Raw genomic sequence first — 22,546 nt, 5'->3', positions numbered from 1 at the left:
GAAACCAAGATTAAAATAAAGTTAGAGAAAATGAGGAAAAAAAACCCATACTCATCTTTCTACTTTTTCCTACTTGGTGAAAGGGAAAAAAGAAGTGAGAGAAAATGGAGGAAAAAACCCATTTCCTTAAAAAAAACCAAAAAAACCCCACACAACCAAAAACTCACCCTTTTCCACTGGCAGTGTGAAAAGTTAAAATAAACCTTAAAAATATGAAAGAATTGGAACACTTTCTCTACTTTTTTCACTTTTCCAATGTGAAAGTTTAAAAAGAGAGAGAAATGGAAAAAAGAGCAGTTTTGAAAAAATGAAATGTTAGGTTTTTAATTTTTTTTTCAATGATAAACAAACTGACCAGCTCTACTTAAGGAAGCTCTGTTGCACGGATGCAAATGAAAGCAGAATTGGCCCATGCTTCTTAAATTGGAAGAACAGAGAACCAGTTCTGAATTTGTGCCATGTTTCTCATGAGCTGTCTGGCCTTCTTCAAAGCTAATTGACGTACAAGCAAAGGCACGATCCTGAAAGGACCTGCGTCTCCAGCTGTTCCTTTGTAATTGTAGGCCCAATCCTACAGTTGTTGTGTGTCCAAAACTCCACTGAAGTTAATAGAGCTTTTTGGGAGTGGAGTATTAGTCCCTTAATTATTTCCCATTTCAGTGCTCTTCAACATTTTAACTGCTTGCTACATTACCACTATTTGGGGTACATGTATAGCCCCCATCCCTGTGATATATGAGCGTTTCAGAATCTTTTAATGCATTTATCCTCACAAAACTGTTGTGAGGTATGTACACAAGTGCTTTTATTCCCCTTTTCCGGAGAGAGAACTGAGGCACAGTATGCATCATAAGACGCTGTACGAAGTTATTTCTTTTGCTAATTTATGGAGGTTAATTATATAAACCAAGGTCAGGTAATACACTCTTCACAGAACTGCATGGAAGTAAATGTTTGTTTCCTGAAACACATCCTGATGTGCGTTGTATTCATCCTGTACTGGACCTCAGGGAATACACTGAGCTCCTTTAAAAAGAGCGAGTTGTTTGAGTTCTAGTAGGTGTAGCTCAAATATATTGTCCTTCCCACACACACTATAAAGGCACTAATCACTGTCATAAATACTTAAAAAAAATAGCAGACCTGTCTTCTCGTCAAAGTATTTACAGTGTCAGACAAAGATGGACAAGGAATATGGATATCCAGCTTTTAACCCCAATGAAGTGTATTTCAACTAATGGATGAAAATGGAGATGGTAAATATATTTTTTTCCCCTGGGGATCTCCCAAGGTGTAGTAACACAGCTTCATGCATGTACAGACACACACACATGCGTTTTGTGTTGTCCCTGGAGTAAAATACTCTATTGATAATATACAGTAATGTGGGATTTTAGACAGTCAACTGATATTTTGGGGCAGCTTGACCAGTCTTGTTTGGTCTGAAAAGACGGTACAACTTGCATGCTGGCCTCAGAAGCTACTAAATCAGCATTGAACAGGGCAACTAGCGATTATAGATCACAACATTTCAGATAAATTATTTTAGTAGTTAAGAGGACAATGCAGACAAATATTTGTCATGGTTATTCCTTATACATTTGTAACAACAACAAAAAGTTCATATAACCAGTGTTTGTTAAATGTATAACACTGGCATAACTTGATTGCATGGGATTTTTTTTTAAACATAGTAACAATATCTGCTTCTCACTTGCAACATAGAAAAGTATTAAATGGCTAGAATACAGGTTGTGGAGCCAGGGCTCTCAGGATTCAGCCCTAATTCTATTTTACTACATGTCTCAGACAGTTGCTCTTTCCACTGCAGTCTCTTTTCACTTTGCCTTTACACTCATTTTATGCACCAATTAAGACCCCCCTCCCTGAAACACTTATGTATGTGCTTAACTTTACTACCATGAATAGTCCCATTGACTTCAGTGGGACTAGTCACAGTAGTAAAATTAAGTATTTGCAAAAGCATGTGAAGGATGAAGGCTAAGATACCAAACTGCTCCAAACTGCACTACTTTACCACTTACATCTGTTTCCCAGTCTACTTATACTTGGAGCCAAATTCTGCTCTCTGTTATGCTGGCATCAGTCCAAAGTGACTCCACTGGCCAGTGTAAATGGAAGTAGAATTTAGACTCAATGTGTAATTTCACTATTATTTTCACCATTTCAGCATTTGGCCTAAAAGTTTCCATGGGGATTGTATTGGCTTATGCTTGGTCTGAATTTGCATTAAAAATGCAGAACATTGAACAGCAACCTGAAAATCATGGGACCAACAAGATTGTTGTGCCTAAGAGGTGGAAAATATTTCTTCTCCCCACACAGTGGATGGTTTTCACACCACCCTGGGGAAAGTGATTTATTGCTGTAAGATCCTAACTCAACACAGACTGTGACCGTGCAACCACTTTTCAATTTACTCAGTGCTTCTGAAAATCAAACATTAATTATTTAGTGCCATTTAGGTAAGGATGGCTTGTCCGTAGGAAACTTCACCAATAATGCCGCTCCTTTCAGCAATACGAAAGACATGGTGGCCTTGTTGCTTGCAGTAGACTTTTATAGAAAAATTGCCAATTGTTTTACTACCACTCAGAAGTAGCAATAGCAGGAGTGCTTGTGTAGTCAGGGCACAGGTATCTATTGCCAGTTTTTACCACAATGCTGTCTAAATTTACTCTGAGCTTAGGGGGCAAATAAAAAGCAAAAGATTTTAACTGTGTTGCATAATATTCAATACAATTTTAGGATCTTATTCTGCAACCTTGGCACACAGGAGTAGTCCTATGGATTTGCTAGAACGACATCCTCTGGGAATTATTTTGGAGAAAGTATATAAAATTTTGACAATCAATAAAAACCCAGGGCTTGATCTGATCTTATGCCAGTTTTACCCTGATGTAAGTAACTCCATTGGTTTTGATGGAGTTACTCCTGCTTTACACTGATGTAAGAGCCCCGTTAGTCCCTAGACTCCAAGGAAAACATGTCTGCATGTAAACATAGTGTTTTAATATAAGGTGTAATTTAGATCTCTGCATAGAAGCTTAAATCAATTTGATCAAACTATCAATACGTCAATTTTCTTTATTTGTACAAGAAAGCTTTCACTGAATGAGTTTATTGAAGGAGCACAAAAAAATAACTTGGTGCTGAAAATACTGTAAGTAGACAACAGAAGAAAAGCGAGGTGATCTGTGATGCAATTGCAAAAGAACAAAAATAAAAACAAAAGAGATATCAGAACATCAACTCCAGTGTACATATTATATGTGATTTACCTTGTCAAGCCAGAGAGGAAGCCTGTTATAATTTTACACATTAGGGAACACATAGTCCTTGCACTGCAAATCTTTTATTCACTCAGAAACAAAGGATGAAACCATTTTCATGTCATGTTGCAGTGTTTGGAACAGTATATAATTTATCAATATGTGGGATTGAAAAAATGGGAGGGAGGCACTTTTGGACACCACATTTTAAGAAAGCTGTGGACAAATTGGAGAGAGTCCAGAGAAGTGCAACAAAAATGATAAAAGGTTTAGAAAACCTGATGTAGGAGAAAAGGTTAAAAATACTGGGTAAATTTAGTTTTGAGAAAAGAAAACTGAGGGGGGACCTGATAACAGTCTTCAAATATGTTAAGGGCTGTTATAAAGAGGAATGTGTTCAATTGTTCTCCCTCCTACTGGAGGTAGCACAAGAAGTAAACAGCTTAAATCTGAAGCAGGGAAGATTTAAGTTAGATATTAGTAAAAAATCTCTAACTATAAGAATATTTAGTACTGGAACAGGTTACCAAGGGAGGTTGTGGAATCTTCATCATTTAAGGCTTTTAAGAACAGGCTAGACAAACGTGTGTCAGGGATGGTCTTCGTATACTTGGTCCTGTCTTATTACAGGGGGATGGATTAGATAACCTCGTGAAGTCTGCCAGCCCTACATTTCTTTTAGTTCTGTAGTGAAGTGGAATGAAAAATCCCAAATTGTTTGTATGGATAGCATTGTACAAATTGCACTTCAGGTTAATGGAAAATTGTGTATACAGTAAAGAAAACTACTTCACCATAGGTTTCAGAGTAACAGCCATGTTAGTCTGTATTCGCAAAAAGAAAAGGAGTACTTGTGGCACCTTAGAGACTAACCAATTTATTTGAGCATAAGCTTTCGTGAGCTACAGCTCACTTCATCGGATGCATACTGTGGAAAATACAGAAGATGTTTTTATACACACAAACCATGAAAAAAATGGGTGTTTATCACTACAAAAGGTTTTCTCTCCCCTCACCCCACTCTCCTGCTGGTAATAGCTTATCTAAAGTGATCACTCTCCTTACAATATGTATTCACCATAAGCAGTACCCACTCTATAGGATATTCAGCAAGTATTTTAGCAGTAAGGAAGAGTTTTGCTATCTAACATACTTTTTTACGTAAAAAAAACCCAAGGAGTACTTGTGGCACTTTAGAGACTAAGAAATTTATTTGGGCATAAGCTTTCGTGGGTTAAAAGCCACTTCATCGGATGCATGCAGAGGATTAAATACATTTATATGCCAGAAGATGGCGCTTTTGCCTTGTTTAAACTGTTAAATCTGCATAAATCATCTTTACCTCTCTTGTGACCATTTCTCCTAACGTTGCATTTTTTATGTGTTTTTTCCTTTTTGAGAGGAAATTTTTCACTTTGATTGTGCAACAGCTCCTTCCTTTAGGTGTTTGTTTGTTTGTTTTGCCTGAGGGTTTAATTTAAAAGATCTAAGCATCATATCTGCAGTAAACTAATTTCCCTGGAAGCATAGGTCCAAATCCAGCCAGGTGCTTTGCCTACAGTTAAAATATACAGGGTTCATTCTTCAGAAGTGCTGACCACTCCTGTTAAAGTCAGTGGGAATGAAGTCAGCACCAGGCCCATATGGCTACGTATCTGTGAAAAGGTGTTTGGGTGGCTGAACTAAGTGATCAGGAATCCTGTCAGCTTTGTACTGATTGCACATGGGGCATATGTAAGTGCTGTTATATAAATAAAAAGATGGGTCCAGATACACAGGCCCACAAGGCGCTGAGACACAGCCGGCCTTGCTGGTGAGGAGGGTCTCCAGGATCTTGTAAAGGGATTGTTATCCCTGTTTGATTGATGGGGAAACTGAGGCACATAAGGTGGAACAGGCACTTACGGTGACACAGTGCTGGGACTAGAGTCTGTGTGAGGAACATCTGCTCAGCAAGCGCAAGGGCAAGCGCGACCCCTGCTAGCTCCATGACATGCCCTGGATCTGGGGTCAGGGATGCCGAGCCCTGAGCCCCCCAGAGGAAACGACACTTGACTTTCCCCTCCCTTCACACAAGGGTGGGAACACCCCCCCCCCCACCTACTTCCCTTCGCCCCTGGACAGCTCCCCCGGCCCTTTGTACAAGCCCCGCCCGCCTGGCGGAGGCTCCACCCCAGGCAGCTCCCCTCCCCCGCGCGTTCTCCAGGGGGCGATGACGCGACTGCGAGCGGGACCGTCTCGCCATTGGCTGCGCTCTGGGAGGCGACGACGCGCTGACGTGTGCCCGGCCGTGGTGCTGCTGACGCCGGGATGGTGGCGAGTTGTTGTCCCTGCAGCACCTGGGCCGGGCCGAAGAGGAGGAGCCGGAGCCCTCGCTGCTGCAGCCGGCACCGCCGCCCCTAGGGCGCGCTCCCCCTCCCCAGATACCCTCGTGGCCCGGCCCGGCCCCGCCCCCCCCGGTGCGGCTCGCAGGTGAGCGGGGCCCGGATTCTCCCCCCTCCCCCCCCCCCCGGTGCGGCTCGCAGGTGAGCGGGGCCCGGATTACCCCCCTCCCCTCCCCGGTGCGGCTCGCAGGTGAGCGGGGCCCGGATTCTCCCCCCCCCACCCCCGGTGCGGCTCGCAGGTGAGCGGGACCCGGATTACCCCCCTCCCCCCCCCCGGTGCGGCTCGCAGGTGAGCGGGGCCCGGATTACCCCCCTCCCCCCCCCCCCGGTGCGGCTCGCAGGTGAGCGGGGCCCGGATTACCCCCCTCCCCCCCCCCGGTGCGGCTCGCAGGTGAGCGGGGCCCGGATTACCCCCCTCCCCCCCCCCGGTGCGGCTCGCAGGTGAGCGGGGCCCGGATTACCCCCCTCCCCTCCCCGGTGCGGCTCGCAGGTGAGCGGGGCCCGGATTCTCCCCCCTCCCCCCCCCCCCCCGGTGCGGCTCGCAGGTGAGCGGGGCCCGGATTCTCCCCCCTCCCCCCCCCCCGGTGCGGCTCGCAGGTGAGCGGGGCCCGGATTCTCCCCCCTCCCCCCCCCCCCGGTGCGGCTCGCAGGTGAGCGGGGCCCGGATTCTCCCCCCTCCCCCCCCCCCGGTGCGGCTCGCAGGTGAGCGGGGCCCGGATTCTCCCCCCTCCCCCCTCCCCGGTGCGGCTCGCAGGTGAGCGGGGCCCGGATTCTCCCCCCTCCCCCCCCCCGGTGCGGCTCGCAGGTGAGCGGGGCCCGGATTCTCCCCCCTCCCCCCCCCCGGTGCGGCTCGCAGGTGAGCGGGGCCCGGATTCTCCCCCCTCCCCGGTGCGGCTCGCAGGTGAGCGGGGCCCGGATTCTCCCCCCTCCCCCCCCCCGGTGCGGCTCGCAGGTGAGCGGGGCCCGGATTCTCCCCCCTCCCCCTCCCCCTCCCCGGTGCGGCTCGCAGGTGAGCGGGGCCCGGATTCTCCCCCCTCCCCCTCCCCCTCCCCCTCCCCGGTGCGGCTCGCAGGTGAGCGGGGCCCGGATTACCCCCCCACCCCACCCCCGGTGCGGCTCGCAGGTGAGCGGGACCCGGATTCTCCCCCCTCCCCCACCCCCGGTGCGGCTCGCAGGTGAGCAGCATCGGGTCCCGGACCGGCCTGGGCGCAGCTGGGGAGGGGGATGACTCCTCCTCAGCCGGGTCCGGGGAGGGACGGAGATTGGGCTCCTATTGTCTGCAGCCAGGCCCCGTCCGCCCCCAAGGACGTAGTGGCTGGGCCGGCGGCAGCACTCGGCGGTGCCCTCTAGTCTCCTGGATCCTGATGGTAACTCGGGACGCTCTTGTTGCGTTGCTCCGTGGCGCCCTGGCAGCGCAAGAGACTGGCCCGTGCTGGGACACGCGACTTCAGTACGCCCGGGGTTGACACCGCCATTGGGGAATACCCCTTTCTCCCCCAAACATGGCATGTGCCCTGGAAACCCGGTTGGGAAAGGAGGGCCACTGTAGTGTAGCTGTTGCCTTGGTTATAGGCTCAGGCTAGAGCTGCAGTGGGCTCCCAGGACTGTGGTGTAGTCATGATTGAACAGGAAATATTCAGGAGAAGCGTAATCCATTGCATCTGAATTCCTGGGGCATCTCACAATAAAGGGCATGCCCAGTGTAGCATGGGGGAAGGAAGCTCAGTAAATCAGGAGGAAAAAGTGAATTAGGCGTTTCTAGCACAAATAATAGACATATCCAAAACACAAGACCTGGTAGTAATGAGGGACTTTAAATACCCAGATATCTGCTGGAAAAGTAATACAGCAAAACACAAAATCTCCCATAAGTTCTTGGAATGTGTTGGGGACAACTTCTTGTTTGAGCTGGTGGAGGAAATAACCAGGAGGAGCCATTTTAGACTTGATTCTGCCTAAAGGGAGGAATTTGTTGTAAATCTGAACATTGAAGGCAAGTTGGGTGAAAGCATTCATAAAATAATAGGCTCCATGGTTCTAAGGAAAGGAAAGAATGAGAGCAGCAAATTAAGGACAATGGACTTTTAAAAAGCCGACTTTACCAGACTCAGACAACTAATAGATAAGGTCCCATGGGAGGAAAATCGAAGAAGAAAAGGAGTTCAGGGGAGCCAGCAATTTTTCTTGTTAATATTAAATAATAATTTTTAGATAATATTAAAGGCACAACAGCAAACTATCCCAATTAAAGGAAAGAAAGGAAGAATAAGAAGAAGCCAATATGGCTCCTTCAGGACACAATGACTTGAAAATCAGAAAGACAAGAAAGTAAAAGTTACATATAATTCCAGGCACTTCACACCCACCTGAATTCCACTGTAGCTTTACAGTTATATTTTCTTATTTTTTGAAAAAGGTCTTTCTTCCCTGCTGCTTTGTGAAAATCCTTTGTGGACAATGAAAGTGAAGTTACTATAGAGGAGAAGTAATGAAACTAACTACCAAGTGCTTTAAACTTCATATTGCGAATAAAGTGTTTTCTAATTTTTCAGTTATATTAATTTAGGGTGTACTTGCAACTTGGAGTAGGCTTGAAGTCAGATAAACGTGTGTAGGCCAAAAGGACCAGTTTGAATAATTATCTCCCCTATTTACAAATAGTCAGCCTACTTGTCATTCCTAGCTTATGACCCTTCTTTCAGAATAGTAAAAGTTATGCAAAACAGTCAAAAATAACTTGAGATTAAAACATTACTGTTTCTCTTCATAAGCTTGTGTTCTGGGACTGAAAACTTAAAGACCCTTAGGTTGACTGCTTTTGTTTGTTCTTAGCCTAAGGTTGAACTGTTCAGTCTGACACCCTATTAGTTTTCATATTTGGTATTAGTTTTAATACATTAAAGACAATTTTGTAGTGTTTTTAATATAGTGTCCAGTTTTTTTTGAGCGTCTGATTTTCCATGACCATTCTCAATGAGGACAAAAGCCATTTGGCATTTGTAGAGAAATCTTGACTTACAGATAACATTTGTTTGATAACAAACATACAGCACAGCTTTCCATTAACTGAGCATATTTAAGGATGGCGCTCCAGATGTATGGAAACGTGCTGTGTTTCTGGTGCCCTACACGCTCAAATACATGTGTTTAATTACTCCATCTGTGTTAATGTAAGAAATAAAAGAAGGTACTCAGTAATGTAGAATGCACCATACACACAAATATCTGAGTTACCTTTTGCTGTAGGTTTCATAACCTTGAGTTTGCTGACTTCATTTTTATTCTCAACCACAATGTTGTCTTTTAACATAGTTTTTTTGGCATCAGACACAAAGTGGAGGAATAACTGCCCAAGCAGGCAACATCAAATTCAGGATTCATGGAATGTAGAGAGGATGGAAGCAAGATAATGCTATGGCAATGAACAAACTATTGAAAGTGTATATTTCCCCCTAAATTTACACATATCAAGTACAAAATAAAGGATATTTTACATTAAAAACACTTAGTAGGGTCTTACTTACAAATTCCACCAATGTACATAGTGTGCCCCTTTGCCCTCACTGGTGAATGGGGAGAACTACCATTCACATCTAGTGTGGGGGTAGAAAGGAGTACCTTTTAGGGCATCCTTCTTTGCCATCCCCATATTTATGGAAGAGGGTCAGAGAGAAGCACATAATTCCCTGACAGCCCCTTGAGGACAATTAAATGACTACTCATGCATATAGAGCTATTTCTGTAAGTAATATTTAGGGTTGGGGCAATTTTACAAATACATAAGTGATACTATCCACATGCGTACAGCACATGTGAGTGTTTGTAGGAGTGGGACCCTCGTTAGCAATCATTTCTGCTCCTCCCTCTCATGGTGTATTACAGTAACCACTCAGTTCGGGCCGTACTGCTTCCGTGGCTCAGTGGAGACCAACATGATGTCCCAGAGGCTGTACGGAGGCACAGGGCCTCTGTAGTTTCTCCCAAGATCTGTTCAGGTTTTGTGGGCTTTCCCCAATTTTCCATGGTGGAGAAGAGGTTTTCCTGGCATAGTGGGAAGTGGTACATAGTGCAGTTAAAACAAAGATGTTGTCAAAGCAGAGTGCATGAGGTGAGGCAATAAGGACTGAGATGGATGCTGTACTGGGGCTGTGCAGAGATTTGAAAATGAGTGTGAGGAGTTTGGAATTGATATGGAAAGAGAGAGGAAATGAGAACTTTTATAACTTCAGGAATGGTCACTAAGTACATTGGGGCCTATAGATAATTAATGTTCTGCGTAGCAGATAGGCATTTGCTGGTTAAGTTCACATCTGAAAAATGCACACATGGTAAATGAAGTGGAGCTCCATTTAACTTCTTTGGAAGGAGAAAGAATTGAGTTGTGTTTGCCAGGATTTGATTCCTAAGGGTTCAGTTCTTATAAACTTGATGCTTATACTCCTAAAAACCATTTCTTCTGGCTGATTTAAGAAAAACAACTCCCATCAGTATCTCCCAGTTGACTTGATAGGTAAAGAGAGTCCAGTGCAGGTGTGCTGCCCAACTTGTTTTTGGTTCTTGCCCTTCCTGAAAGCTCCTTAATTAACATCCGTAATGTAAATAACATGTCAAAAGTATTGGTCAGGGTATCCAAGGGGATGTGGTATGTAGTGAACTAAACTTGCTGCATCAGCTAATGCTTGTTGGGTTTTAAAGCATTTACAAGTACAAAAAATTTACACACAGCCCCAAGCTACACTGAGCCAGATTCTGCCTTCATTATACCCTTTCATTTTACTAGGAATGCATAGGTATTATTGAAGGCAAAATTGGGTCTTGTGACTCAAGAGGGATGCAGGAAGGAGAGTTTAAAAACAAAAAAAAGTAATGATATCCACATCCAGGTCCCTCTGTGATTCATAGGTTTTTAAAGCCAGAAGAGACTGTTATGTTTCCTGCATAACACTCTGATCCCTGCTTCTAGCTTAGCAGTGGTAAATGCTCAGCTTTAATAACAGTCTGTGCTCTCATTCTTCATTTCCTTTCAGATAAAGTATGTGCCAGCATTTTTAATAAACTGATCTGCTGAATTCAGAAGCACAGCTGTTCTGCTGTGCTTTTACTGAAACCTATACATGCAGATTTGAAAAGGCAAATTACATTCCATTGAAAAGTGTTGCTTGTGGGACAGGTGACTGAACAGATGCTGTTTGGCTTCTCATTTGTTGTTGCAACTTAAAGACTGGCCAAAGTCAGAAGTACAGCAAGATGTGTGTAGTATTCTTAATGCAGGCCATCAAACCAAATGTGATAAATTATAGCACAGGCCTCTCTTGAAGAGTTAACTAAATTCTGTCAGATGAGCCAGATGTTCTTAGTGCTGCGGTACATATAAATTTACATTTGAGCTGCCTGTACTGTGGGATTAGCTTTCATGTACATGCTGACAAAATGGATCTGATAGGAAACTTGCTTTAGAAAGATGTGATTAAATTCAGGAAGGCCTGTTCTTGCAATGTGTGGCAGAGCCATTAGTGTGAGTAACTCCTGCATCAAGGGGAGAAACATTTCAGAGACCTTGAAATGTTTGAAATAGAGGAGCCCCAAAGCTGCATCGTATCAAGTTGGCTACTAAATTTAAAAATTACTTATAATTTAGGTATCAGGCTTTTTGAAAGCTTGTGTTTAGGTCTGAACCAGAGAGGTGCTGAGCACCTGCAATTCCTAGTTAGTGCCCTTCTCAAGATTTAGGCCCTTAGGCATATGAGTGGGAGATGCTCAGTTGTTGTACAGTGTGATATGCCATAGTCAAGGCTACGATTTAGTTAGTCATGGGTATTTTTAGTAAAAGTCATGGACAGGTCATGGGCAAAAAACAAAAACTCACGGACCGTGACCTGTCCATGATAGGAGAGTACAGGGGGCCAGCGGCACCAGCTGCTGAGGGCTGCAGACTGTGGTTGTGCCGGCTGGCTAGCCGTGGACTGCAGCTGTTCTGGCCAGCCGGGGACCGCTGCCTGGGGCTGTGGTTTTTCCGGCCGGCTGGAGCAGCGGCTGCTGTGGCTGTCCCCAGGGTCCACCTGAACAGCTGGCCCCTGAGCCAGCTGTGTGGCCAGCCCTGGGGTCAGCCACACTGGCCCCTGCAGAAATCATGGAGGTTGCAGAAAGTCTCAGAAAGCCACAATGTCTTTATTTTTTGTGCACAGCAATCTGTTCATTCTGTAGAAATATGAATTGGAATAATATTTGTCATACTGCAGAGGCAAATACAGCATGAGTCTAAGGTCAGGTTATATGATAGCAAACTGAGTACAGTCTGTACCTTTTATTTGTAGGTGGAAATAGCACTAGTGCCAAAAAGTACTTTAAGGCACTTATATTTTTAAGATTGTCTTTTTCAGTTTAATTTCCAAAAATATTTGGGATGATAATGTTGGTACTTTACGGAGGCTTCCCTGTCTGCAGAAGTAACATAATGTACAAAAGAATTAAACAGCGCTTTCTTCATAATCAATAGCAACTCGTGATGTGACTTGGGTGTCAAAGTTCCTATCAGGTTTCAGCAAATGGGTTGTTTTTTTGTTTTTTTTTAAAACAATATTAAATTAGCTTGAATTATCTTGAACTGAAAGGTCTGGAGAAAAAATACCAGAAAACAAGTCTGTTATGTATATAGTTTTCTAAGTGGTACTGATATTCATTGCAGTATAATTGTATTTCCTTATTCCTTCTCACAGCCATCTTGAAACTATGTGGAAATGGAGCACTGGAGATGATTCATCCCCTAAAGCAGTAGTAAGTATTTTAAAAAACAAAACAAAGCAAAAACTTTGTAAGTGCTGACTTTTTAAAAAACTTGTGAATTTTAAAAATTTCAATTCAAGATGTGGTAATAAGTATTTGCTTTTTTGCAAGGGCTGTTGTTTAACTTGCTTAAACTGTTCTTCTAAGATAGTCACTAAAGGTAATGGTGGCTTCAATGCTTCCAGTCCAATTAGCTTTAATCTTCAGAGTCTAGCCACAACTACACTGCTCACTTTCGACGTGTTTATCTTGAGTTAAGAAAAGATCAGCAGAAGCCTCGTAAACATTAAATTAATCCCTTTTTGCAGACTAGCACTTGGCTGTACATATCATTAGTTGCATTAACACCAGCAGCGAACCTCAAGAATTAAAATCATGCTGACTATTTAACCGTCAGTATTAGATTTAAAATGCATGACTCTTGAGGCTTTGGATTATTTTTGCCATTTTCAAGATTATTATATTTAATAGTATGAATCTTATAGCTTGTAATGGGAAGAGTTTTTCTCTCTTCTGCTGAAAGTACTGCCAGGTATCTAAAATTAGGCAACATTCAGTGAAACTATTAATCTTTTCTAGTAATGGGTAAAAATCTCTGTGTATCACTTCTCATCCCTCTATACAAGAAAAGTTTCTAAAAACAACACAAATGGATTTGTAAAGTAAATAGTGCTGTAATTTTGTGCCAACTCCTTTTTTTTTTTTTTAAACAATTTTTTGTGGTGAGAGGGAGGAGAAATGCCTCTTTTCTCCCCTTACTTTTTTAAGTTTTTCAGCTGGTTCTGTTGTTTTAAAAGGGTAGGGTGCTGTGGATTCCTTGGATATTTTCAAGAACTCTCCCTTGAGCCTTGTCCTGACAGGTGCATGCGTTCCACCCACAGCCTAGATTTCTGCCGCCAAGCCTTCTTTTGGCAAGTGATCACACTTCAGTTGAGGTGGCTTCTAATTTTGCAGTGGAATTGACTGGAAATGAGAGATTTTATTGTTTATGGTGGCACCTACAATGTGCTAGCTGCTTTCCAGGCAGACAAAAAGGGGCAGTCTCTGCTCCAAGGAGTTCAGAATGTAAAGACAGCCACGCATAGAGTAATGGAAGGGGAAAAACAATCAGGGATTTCTTTATCATGTCAGGTTATAACAGCATAGTGTCTCCACTGTATTGTAGTACAGTTTAGTTTGCACTGAAGGGAACAATGTGTGTTACAGAGATTTCAGTTACCAAGGTTTCATTTCAGTGCTGCTTCTGTAACTCATATTTGACAAATTATCCTGAAGCTGTCTAGACGGTATGTTTAAGTTTTAAAAATACTACCCTCTGCCTAAATTTGATTGGGTTGGCTGAAAAGCTGACGACTGTGATTTGTGCACAGCCAGCTCTGTCTGCACCATTTTGTCTGATCAAAAGTATACTTAATGTCTGTAGGCTCATGGCTCGCAAGATGCAGCAAACATGTCGGTGGCTGATTTGACTGAACAGCTGACACGTACTGAACAGCTGGTAACACAGCTCAAAGAACTTATCAGAGAGAAGGATAATGAACTTCGGAATAGAGATCATCGGTTAAAGGTACTGTGTGTACACATCAATGTGACTGACTGTTCAGCTGCAGAAGAAAATGAACTGCAGTCATGTTTTCTTGGGTGAATAAGCTGTTTTCCTAAAAACAGGCTTAAGAGTCAGTTATATCAATATTAGGGACTAAGGAAGCAGTGATCACAGTTTGCAGGTCCATGGGGATACATTACAGCTTCCTACCAATTTACCTCCTGTTTCCAGAATTGTAACCAGCTTTGGGTATTACATAGGCAATCCCCAAGAAAGAACAGATGCTCTTGATAAATGTGGGGGACTATTATCAGTTGCAAACTGAAGGTTGTGCAAAGCTGGAGAGGGACTTTTTCCTCCTTTTAGGTTAATATTGTCCAAAATATTGTTTCGCATTTGGTTAGGATGCAGACTTATCCCAGACTGAGCTGCTTTAGATAAAAAAATTACTTTTCCCTCCAAATTTCTTTCAATCATAATTTCTGTATTCCTTAGGTACTGCATGTCACCCTTGATTTTTGGCCACAGTAAATGGAAGGAATGTATACTAGATGTGCTATAGACTGTTGAGGGATTTTCACCATTAACTTCTTTGATTAGAGCTCATATTTGTCGTGAGTTCTTGAAAGATATGTTTTCACCCTTCTGTTTTAATGGGACATTTTCATGTTAGTCTAAAAATAAGTTTCAAAAGATGGCCTTTTACAAAACCTAATATTGAACAAATATTTTTTTGTTAAAACAAATCAAACTAAACTATTTTTAATGAAACATTCCACTGCAGTGTTGTGAATCTAAATGTAGCTGACCAGAGGCACAAATGATCAAGTGACCAGCATTCATAATATCGGTGTAGTATTTAGTTTGTCATAAGGAAGTGGAGCACCTCATCCCAGTTACATTGTCCCAGCTGAGTAAAAAGCTGAGATAGTGTAAGCTGAGTCACCTGCCTTACAAAAATAGGGCCATTTAGGTGTCTGCAGTCAGGCATCTGAAAATTAAGGCACTCCAAATCACTATGTACTTTTGAAGGTTTAGGCCTTGAAGTAGTATTACTAGGAAAGGAAAGGAAAATTTCTTTAATATATAATTTTTAGTGTGATGCTGCCCCTTAAGTTTCAATACCTGTGAGTATCATAGTAGCCCAATGCAGACCCTTCGCAGTAATGAAAGGAATTTTATCCAATTGCTTTATAGTTGCAGGGCTTCTGGTCAGGAAGTTAAATGTCCTTGTGGAGGTAGAAGTTCTTGGTAACTGTTTTAGATTTATGATATTATATATATACTCTGATGTTGGTAGGAAGAAAAAGAAGCTTCTGAAGCCAAGCTTTCAAAGATAAAGCTGCAGAACAAAGCCAAGGTAACATCACTAACCTCACAACTGGAAGAACTTAAGAAGCAATTATCAGGATCAGAAGGACAAGAGAAAAAAGCAGAGCAAAAAAAGAGAGTGAGTTTGTCCTTCCACTTTTAAAGTTAGACTTCAGTTTACCACGATCCTGTAATCAGATCTGCATGGGTGGACCTGATTTTAAAATCCAGGATCTGAGATGAACTAGTTGGGTCAAATTAAGGCTGTGTGTGTGTGTGTTTTCCATCCATCTTGTATATTCATCCACCCATCCACTTTTTTATAGCTTTTTACAAAAGTTAAGAAGTGTTTCCATGGACATTCCATTCAAAATGTAATGGAAACTATTTTTAAAGGAATAATGATTCCCTTTGGATGTTTGCACCCCACGTTTTCCTCCATGTTGCTAACACATGAGAACTAGAAGAGGAAACTGGTTAGAAAGTAACTAGAGCTGTGAAGCGTTTAAAAAAATTAATTGCGATTAATCGTGCAATTAAAACATTAATTGTGATTAATTGCGCTATTAATAATAGAATACCATTTATTTCAATATTATTCACATTTTCAAATATATTGATTTCAGATACAGCATAGAATACAAAGTGTACAGTGCTCACTTTACATTTATTTTTTATTAGAAATATTTGTACCGTAAAAAAACAAAAGAAATAGTATTTTTCAATTCACCTAATACAAGTACTGTAATGCAATCTCTCTATCATGAAAGTTGAACTTACAAATATGTCAGAAAACCCCCTGCATTCAAAAACAAAACAATGTAAAATTTTAGAGCCTATAAGTCCATTCAGCCCAATTGCTTAGACAAACAAGTTTGGTTACAATTTGCAGGAGATGATGTTGCCCTCGTCTTGTTTACAGTGTCACCTGAAAGTGAGAACAGGCATTCACAAGGCACTGTTGTAGCTGGCATCGCACGATATTTATGTGCCAGATGCGCTAAAGATTCATATGTCCCTTCATGCTTCAACCACCATTCCAGAGGACATGTGTCCATGCTGATGATGGGTTCTGCTCAATAAAGATTCAAAACAGAGGGGACTGACATGTTTGTTTTTATCATCTGAGTCAGATGCCACCAGCAGAAGATTGATTTTCTTTTTTGGTAGTTCGGGTTCTGTAGTTTTCGCATTGGAGTGTTGCTCTTTTAAAACTTCTGAAAGCGTGCTCCGCACCTCGTCCCTCTCAGATATTGGAAGGCACTTCAGATTCTTAAATCTTGGGTCGAGTGCTGTAGCTATTTTTAGAAATCTCACGTTAGTACCTTCTTTGCGTTTTGTCAAATCTGCTGTGAAAGTGTTCTTAAAACAAACATGTGGTGGGTCAGCATCCGAGACTGCTATAACAGGAAATGTATGGCAGAATGCGGATAAAACAGAGCAGGAGACATACTATTCTCCCCCAAGGAGTTCAGTCACAAATTTAATTAACACACTATTTTTTTTAACGAACATCATCAGCGTGGAAACATGGTGGTCAAAGCATGAAGGGACATACAAATGTTTAGCATATCTGGCACTTAAATACATTACAACACTGGCTACAAAAACGCCATGCGAATGCCTGTTCTCACTTTCAGGTGGCATTGTAAATAAGAAGCAGGCAGCAATATCTCCTATAAATGTAAACTAACTTGTTTGTCTTAGCGATTGGCTGTACAGGAAGTAGAGCTGAGTGGACTTGTTAGGCTATAAAGCCACGGTTCTTAAACTGTGGTTTGGGATCCCAGAGATGATGATGACCCCATTTTAATGGGGTTGCCAGGGCTGGCATTACACTTGCTGGGGCTTTGGGCCCCCCAGACTGGGGCAGTGGGGCTTGGGCTTTGGCCCTCCCACCCGGATTGGCAGGGCTCAGGCAGGTTCATGGTTTGGTCCCCCCTCCTGGGGTTGTGTAGTAATTTTTGTTGTCAGAAGGGGGTCACGGTGCAATGAAGTTTGAGAACTGCTTCTCTAAAGTTTTACATTGTTTTGTTTTTGAGTGCAGTTACATAGCACAAAAAAAAAAAAATCTACATTTGTACGTTAAACTTTCAGGATAAACAGATTGCACTACAGTACTTATATGAGGTGAATTGAAAAATACTATTTATTTTGTTTATCATTTTTACAGTGCAAATATTTGTAATAAAAAATAATATAAAGTGAGCGCTGTACACTCTGTATTCTATGTTTTAGAAACTAATATATGTGAAAATGTAGAAAACATCCAAAATATTTAATAAATTTAAATTGGTATTGTTTAACAGTGCAATTAATTGTGATTCATTTTTTGAGTTAATCATGTGAGTTAACTGTAATTAATTGACAGCCCTAAAAATAACTACTTGCAAAAGTGAAGGGGCCTAGTCAGTTTTTATTATCCAAGGCCAAATGTGAAAAATACACAAATGGCAAATTAAATTAGATAAGAATCTTTCATTTCAGTAATCGAAATATTATCATAAACGGGTTTAAAAATGTTTTTAAAAAATCAGTATTTCTTTAAAACAGCATGATGTTTGACACATTGGTACAATTGTACATGCAGCTTGTAAAAGAATTGATTAATGCTTCAATCTTTATAGTTTTTTTGTTTTAGAAAACTGTGCTGCTATTGGACATAACTTTAAAGGGCTAATAGATTTTATGCATGTCTTCCAAAGCATATGGTGGTTGATAATTTAACAGTTAACTTACTAATACAATTGTGATCTGTGATGAAGATCACTGGTCCTTGCTTGGAAAGCATGTAATTAGGTTGTCAGATTTGTAGATGCACGTTTTGTGATTGTAAATTGTAAATAATTTATACAAATTAGTTATCTAGTACATTTTTTTTTTTTAACAGAATTCCAGGTAGTAATGTTTCACTTCAGGATAGTTTGATATATACTCTAAAAAATAACCCCTTACCCCTTCTCTCCATCCCTTTCATTTTCTGGCTATGTGGATTGTGCTTGCCAGGAGAAATGTGTGGACTTTTTTTTTTTTTTTTTTTACAGGATAATGCATGTCCATCCAGCATATGTGGTCAGCATGATATACTTAAATTTTGAAGGTTTTGCACAGACTTGACATAAATTCTGTGGCTTCTTTGTTTAGTATTTTGTTGGGACATTGAAAATACGGGGGTCCTGAGAGGAACTCTGAAATGTGCAGTAGTATTTCATAAGTAGAATGACAATTTGCCTTGCAGTATTGTCTGAATTAGTGGAGTTGTGGAAACCTTTTATTTTGCCTTTAGAGGCTAAAATCTCTCTCTCTTTCCATATAGGTATCTAGAGATGGTGACCAGGAAAATGCTGCAGCTAACCGTGGGAAATTATTAGTACTTAGAAGGAGGGTTGAAGAACTAGAATTCCAGAACACACACACAAATGAAGAACTACAAAAAAAGGTAGGATATTATGTGATGTTAACGAGGGGTTTTCATCTACTCAGTGTAGAATTACTTTTAATTTAATTACTTTTAAGACTGAACAGATGCGTTGTGAAAATAGCCTGTAGAGATATCAGTAGAGGCTAAATGCCAGATCCTGCCCCATTGAGGGAAATGGAAGTTTTGCCATTCCTTTTATTGGTGAGGAGTCAGGCCTTAAATTTGTTGTTGCTGTAGTTTACAAATAGTTGGAATTGGGAGCACTGTGAATAGGGATAATGGTAGCTTGCCAACTCTCTGATTTTGTCTCAAAATACCACCTGACTTCTGTTTTCTTTGTGGCCTATTTTTTTTGGCAACAATGGGAGTAAATGTAAACAAGTGATGGCTTTCCCCAGACTGTAGCTGTGCTGTACAGAGGCCTTGTCTGTGAACATTTCTGTTGGCTATGGAGAGCTGCAGGAATGCTGATTGTGCAGAAATTGCATGGCTGAGAGGGCCAATACCAGGCTAAATATTTATACCATTGCAGTCAAAATTTGATCATGTCAGAAACTTGACTTTCATGGTCTCAGTAACCTGGAAGAGGGTGGGTGATAGACATGTAAGTTACAAGTATAGCTATCTTTTCATTCCCAGATTGCCGAATTGGAGGCCCAGCATCAGCGAGGGGCTGAAATGGATGCCATGCTTGCAGAGAAGGAAAAGAAACTAGCTGAAAAAGAAGCCTATATCATTGATTTGCAGCTAGCATGTGACTCAAGCAATGTTGCCAAAGAAACATTTACTCCTAGTGAAGAATTAAAGGTATACCATTAGTATATGTTTATGTTCATGGCATCTGAAGTGGCGAATCTGCATAGACCTATATGGGTTTTCCTCCACCCCCCCAGATGCGAGAGTCAAAGGATCCTGCTCCATTATACTAGGGGGCATACCCCTATGTCTTGCACCATTGCTTAGATGAATAAAAGTCCTATTCTGATGAGTTCTAGTTAAGCTGATGAATTTTTATTTGTACATAACTTTTTTCCAGTCCAACTTGCAAAAACATCTTGAAATAATTCTTAGTAGTATTTTGGAATGAGCTAGCAAATTTCACTGACAACATAAAACAAAAGTTGAAATCTAAATCTAAGCTAGCTTTAGCTTTGTAGAGGCTAACGAATTCACGATGCTGTCATTTATTTTTAGCCCAGGTTACATTTCTCTAATTGTCTTATATCTTGCACTCCAAAGAATCAGCTGTCTGTGAAAGAGTCTTCACTGCAGAGCATGCAGATTCTAGTTCAGAGCCTTACCAAGAAGGTTGGAGATAGCGAAGAAAGATGTAGCCTACTCCAGGAACAGATTGAGAGTCTTAAAAACCTTCAGAGCAAAGAGAGAGATCGTTTCCAGGAAAGAGAAGCCATGTATATAGAAAATGTAGGTGAACAAATTGTAAATTCTTTGGTGTTTAGAGTTGATACAGTGGATGTGCCAGTTACCACTATATCTCAACAATTAATTTACATCTGCAGTTCTTGATTTTTTTGAAAATCCCTTCAACAGTGATCTAGATGGTAATTAGACCTTATGTAACAGTGAATTAGGAAACAGTTTTTAGTGTTCTGTGGGTGGCTTGTGTCACTGAAATGAATGGGGATTTAAACATGGTGGGAAGAGGAAATCTAATGGATAACAGTGGTGATGATATGAGTTGAACTGAGCTAAAATCGAAAAGCTACTTGTCCCTCTTTGCCTGCCCTCCCAAAATTTACCACCAAAATGTGTACATGTCATGACAAATAGTGTCATCCTATTACTGTAACCCTGGTCCTCTTTGTCATCCCTTCTTCTAGTTGTTTAGACCCTAGCCTAAAAGCATGTCTAAAACTAGCTATTCAGACCTTTTTATTTGTTCTGTGAAGTACCTTGGTACACTTTTGAGCACAATTAAATAAAACTAGTGCTTTTTTTCCTGCTTCATTTGATCAAAGCAGCTTTCTTGTTCAGCTGCTAAAGGAGCTGTATAGAGTTATAAAAGAACTTAGCTAGAACTGAGACGCTGATTAACTAAGGGGAGAATGGGCAAGAGAGTCTTGAAGTGCCTTAAAGATGTGGAAGTGAAAGAGCAAATCAGTATACAAGTAGTAGTAACAATTGTTTCCATTCCTGTATGGTGCTGAATACCTTCAACTCCCACTGAGATCAGCTCGCTGATTTCAGTGGGAGATGAGTTTGCTGAGCACCTCCAAGATTAAGCCATTATATTGGTAAAGTATTTTCCATCTCAATACTCCCAAAGTGCTTTACGGACTATATTTATATATTAAGTTACACACATCAGAAATGCTGATTTTCACCACAGAGGTCACTGCAGCCGTTTAATGGCCTGCAGCACCGCTAATCATTTTGGGACAGGAAATAAGGAATAATATATCCAGGTGAAATTACAGAAGCTGTTCTGAAGATGCAGAATGTAATTATTCAAATAAAAATCTAGCTGGGACACTGGAGGTAACGTGACTGTTCATCTTAAAAAGAAATTTTTTTTTTAAAATATTCATTAACGGTTAGGCCGCTGTGGTTTTGTATCTATTCCTGACAAAACTTGTGAGGTAACCAGGAAAGACAAGTTTGGAAATGTAAAACAAGTAGTTAAGGGGGACGTAGCTGTCCTACGTGGCTTCAATTTGGGAAGGGTTGGGAGAGCCAGGATAGAAGTGACTAAAGGTCAGGCATGTGTATATGTGGTCAGGCATGTGTAGAGGTGAAAGATTAAACAATCGTAAGGGAAACAACCAAGGCAAGAGGGTCAAGATGTGTGAGGCCAAACAAAAGCAGATACTTTCATTATATTTGTAATTCCATTCACTACACTGTGATATACCCTCGGGGCAAAATTCTACTCTTACTAATGCTAGATTTACACTGGTGTAACTGAGAATGGAATCTGGTCCTTGGAATGGTCAATACTAGTATTGGTAGTATTTTTTTTAATGATGCTGTCATGCATGTATGTGTACTTTAGACGTTGTTTCAAACTTAGTTTTTATCATTTGTTTTCAGATACGCATGTTTCAGAATATTATCCAGGAAAAGGAAAAGGAACTGGTTGGACAAGCCCAGAAACATGAGCAAGAGCTCTTTAAATTAATTGCTAAATCTGATGCCAGTGCTGATCTAGAACAGGTATGTTGGCAATGGGAACTAACTGACTTGCTTTGATTTGGGCAGCTCTGCAGGAGTATAGGCAAGGAAGAAAATGCAGGTTATAGGTAATGCACTTCTGTGAGGAACAGCTCAGGTGATATTTTGGGAAGATGGAAGAAATGCCTCTCTTTTTATATATATATATATATATATATATATATATATATAAATTTCTTTTTTTTCTTTCCTGTAAAATGTAATTCCTTTATTTCCCTGGCTAGTTACTAAAGGCGTTGAAGCAGAAGCTACATGAAAAGGAGGAAGTCATGCTGGGTAGGACACAGGTGATAGTCATGCTGCAGAAAGAACTGGATGGCAAGGACCAGCTGCTGAAAGTAAGGAACTGTACATGGAGTGTTCATAGTCTAGTCAATTAATGAATTAAAAACCAAGTTCTTTGATTTTATTTATTCTGATTTATACATACAGCACTGGGCAGACACACTTTATGTGGGTTCCATTTGTTAAAAACACAGTAATCATTTGTACCAACAAGTATAAATACAAATCAGAAAATAACAAGCTGAAAATACAACAAAAAATTAGCCCGTCCTTCACCCTCCCCCAAATAATCCATCCCACTCACAAACACCAGCCCTTAGCTTGCCCCTAT

General features: G+C 41.3%; 1 protein-coding gene across 4 annotated transcripts in view; it reads left to right on the top strand.

Moving 5' to 3' along the window:
- The first annotated feature begins 5,504 nt into the window (after positions 1-5,504).
- Positions 5,505-22,546, top strand: part of LOC140912808 (uncharacterized) — a 69,058-nt gene continuing 52,016 nt past the window's right edge. For all 4 annotated transcript variants that reach the window (XM_073347899.1, XM_073347900.1, XM_073347898.1 and 1 more), the window contains exons 1-9: positions 5,505-5,765; positions 12,394-12,451; positions 13,884-14,027; positions 15,307-15,456; positions 18,634-18,756; positions 19,378-19,545; positions 19,978-20,163; positions 21,790-21,912; positions 22,155-22,268. In XM_073347899.1, the coding sequence (XP_073204000.1) occupies positions 5,506-5,765; positions 12,394-12,451; positions 13,884-14,027; positions 15,307-15,456; positions 18,634-18,756; positions 19,378-19,545; positions 19,978-20,163; positions 21,790-21,912; positions 22,155-22,268 (1,326 nt within the window). In that variant the 5' untranslated portion in view covers position 5,505. The remainder of the gene's footprint in view (positions 5,766-12,393; positions 12,452-13,883; positions 14,028-15,306; positions 15,457-18,633; positions 18,757-19,377; positions 19,546-19,977; positions 20,164-21,789; positions 21,913-22,154; positions 22,269-22,546) is intronic.

This window comes from Lepidochelys kempii, chromosome 6, assembly GCF_965140285.1.
Source record: "Lepidochelys kempii isolate rLepKem1 chromosome 6, rLepKem1.hap1, whole genome shotgun sequence".
Taxonomy (NCBI): domain Eukaryota; kingdom Metazoa; phylum Chordata; order Testudines; family Cheloniidae; genus Lepidochelys; species Lepidochelys kempii.
The sequence above is the reverse complement of the archived record's forward strand: the minus strand, read 5'-3'. Positions and strand labels throughout refer to the sequence as shown.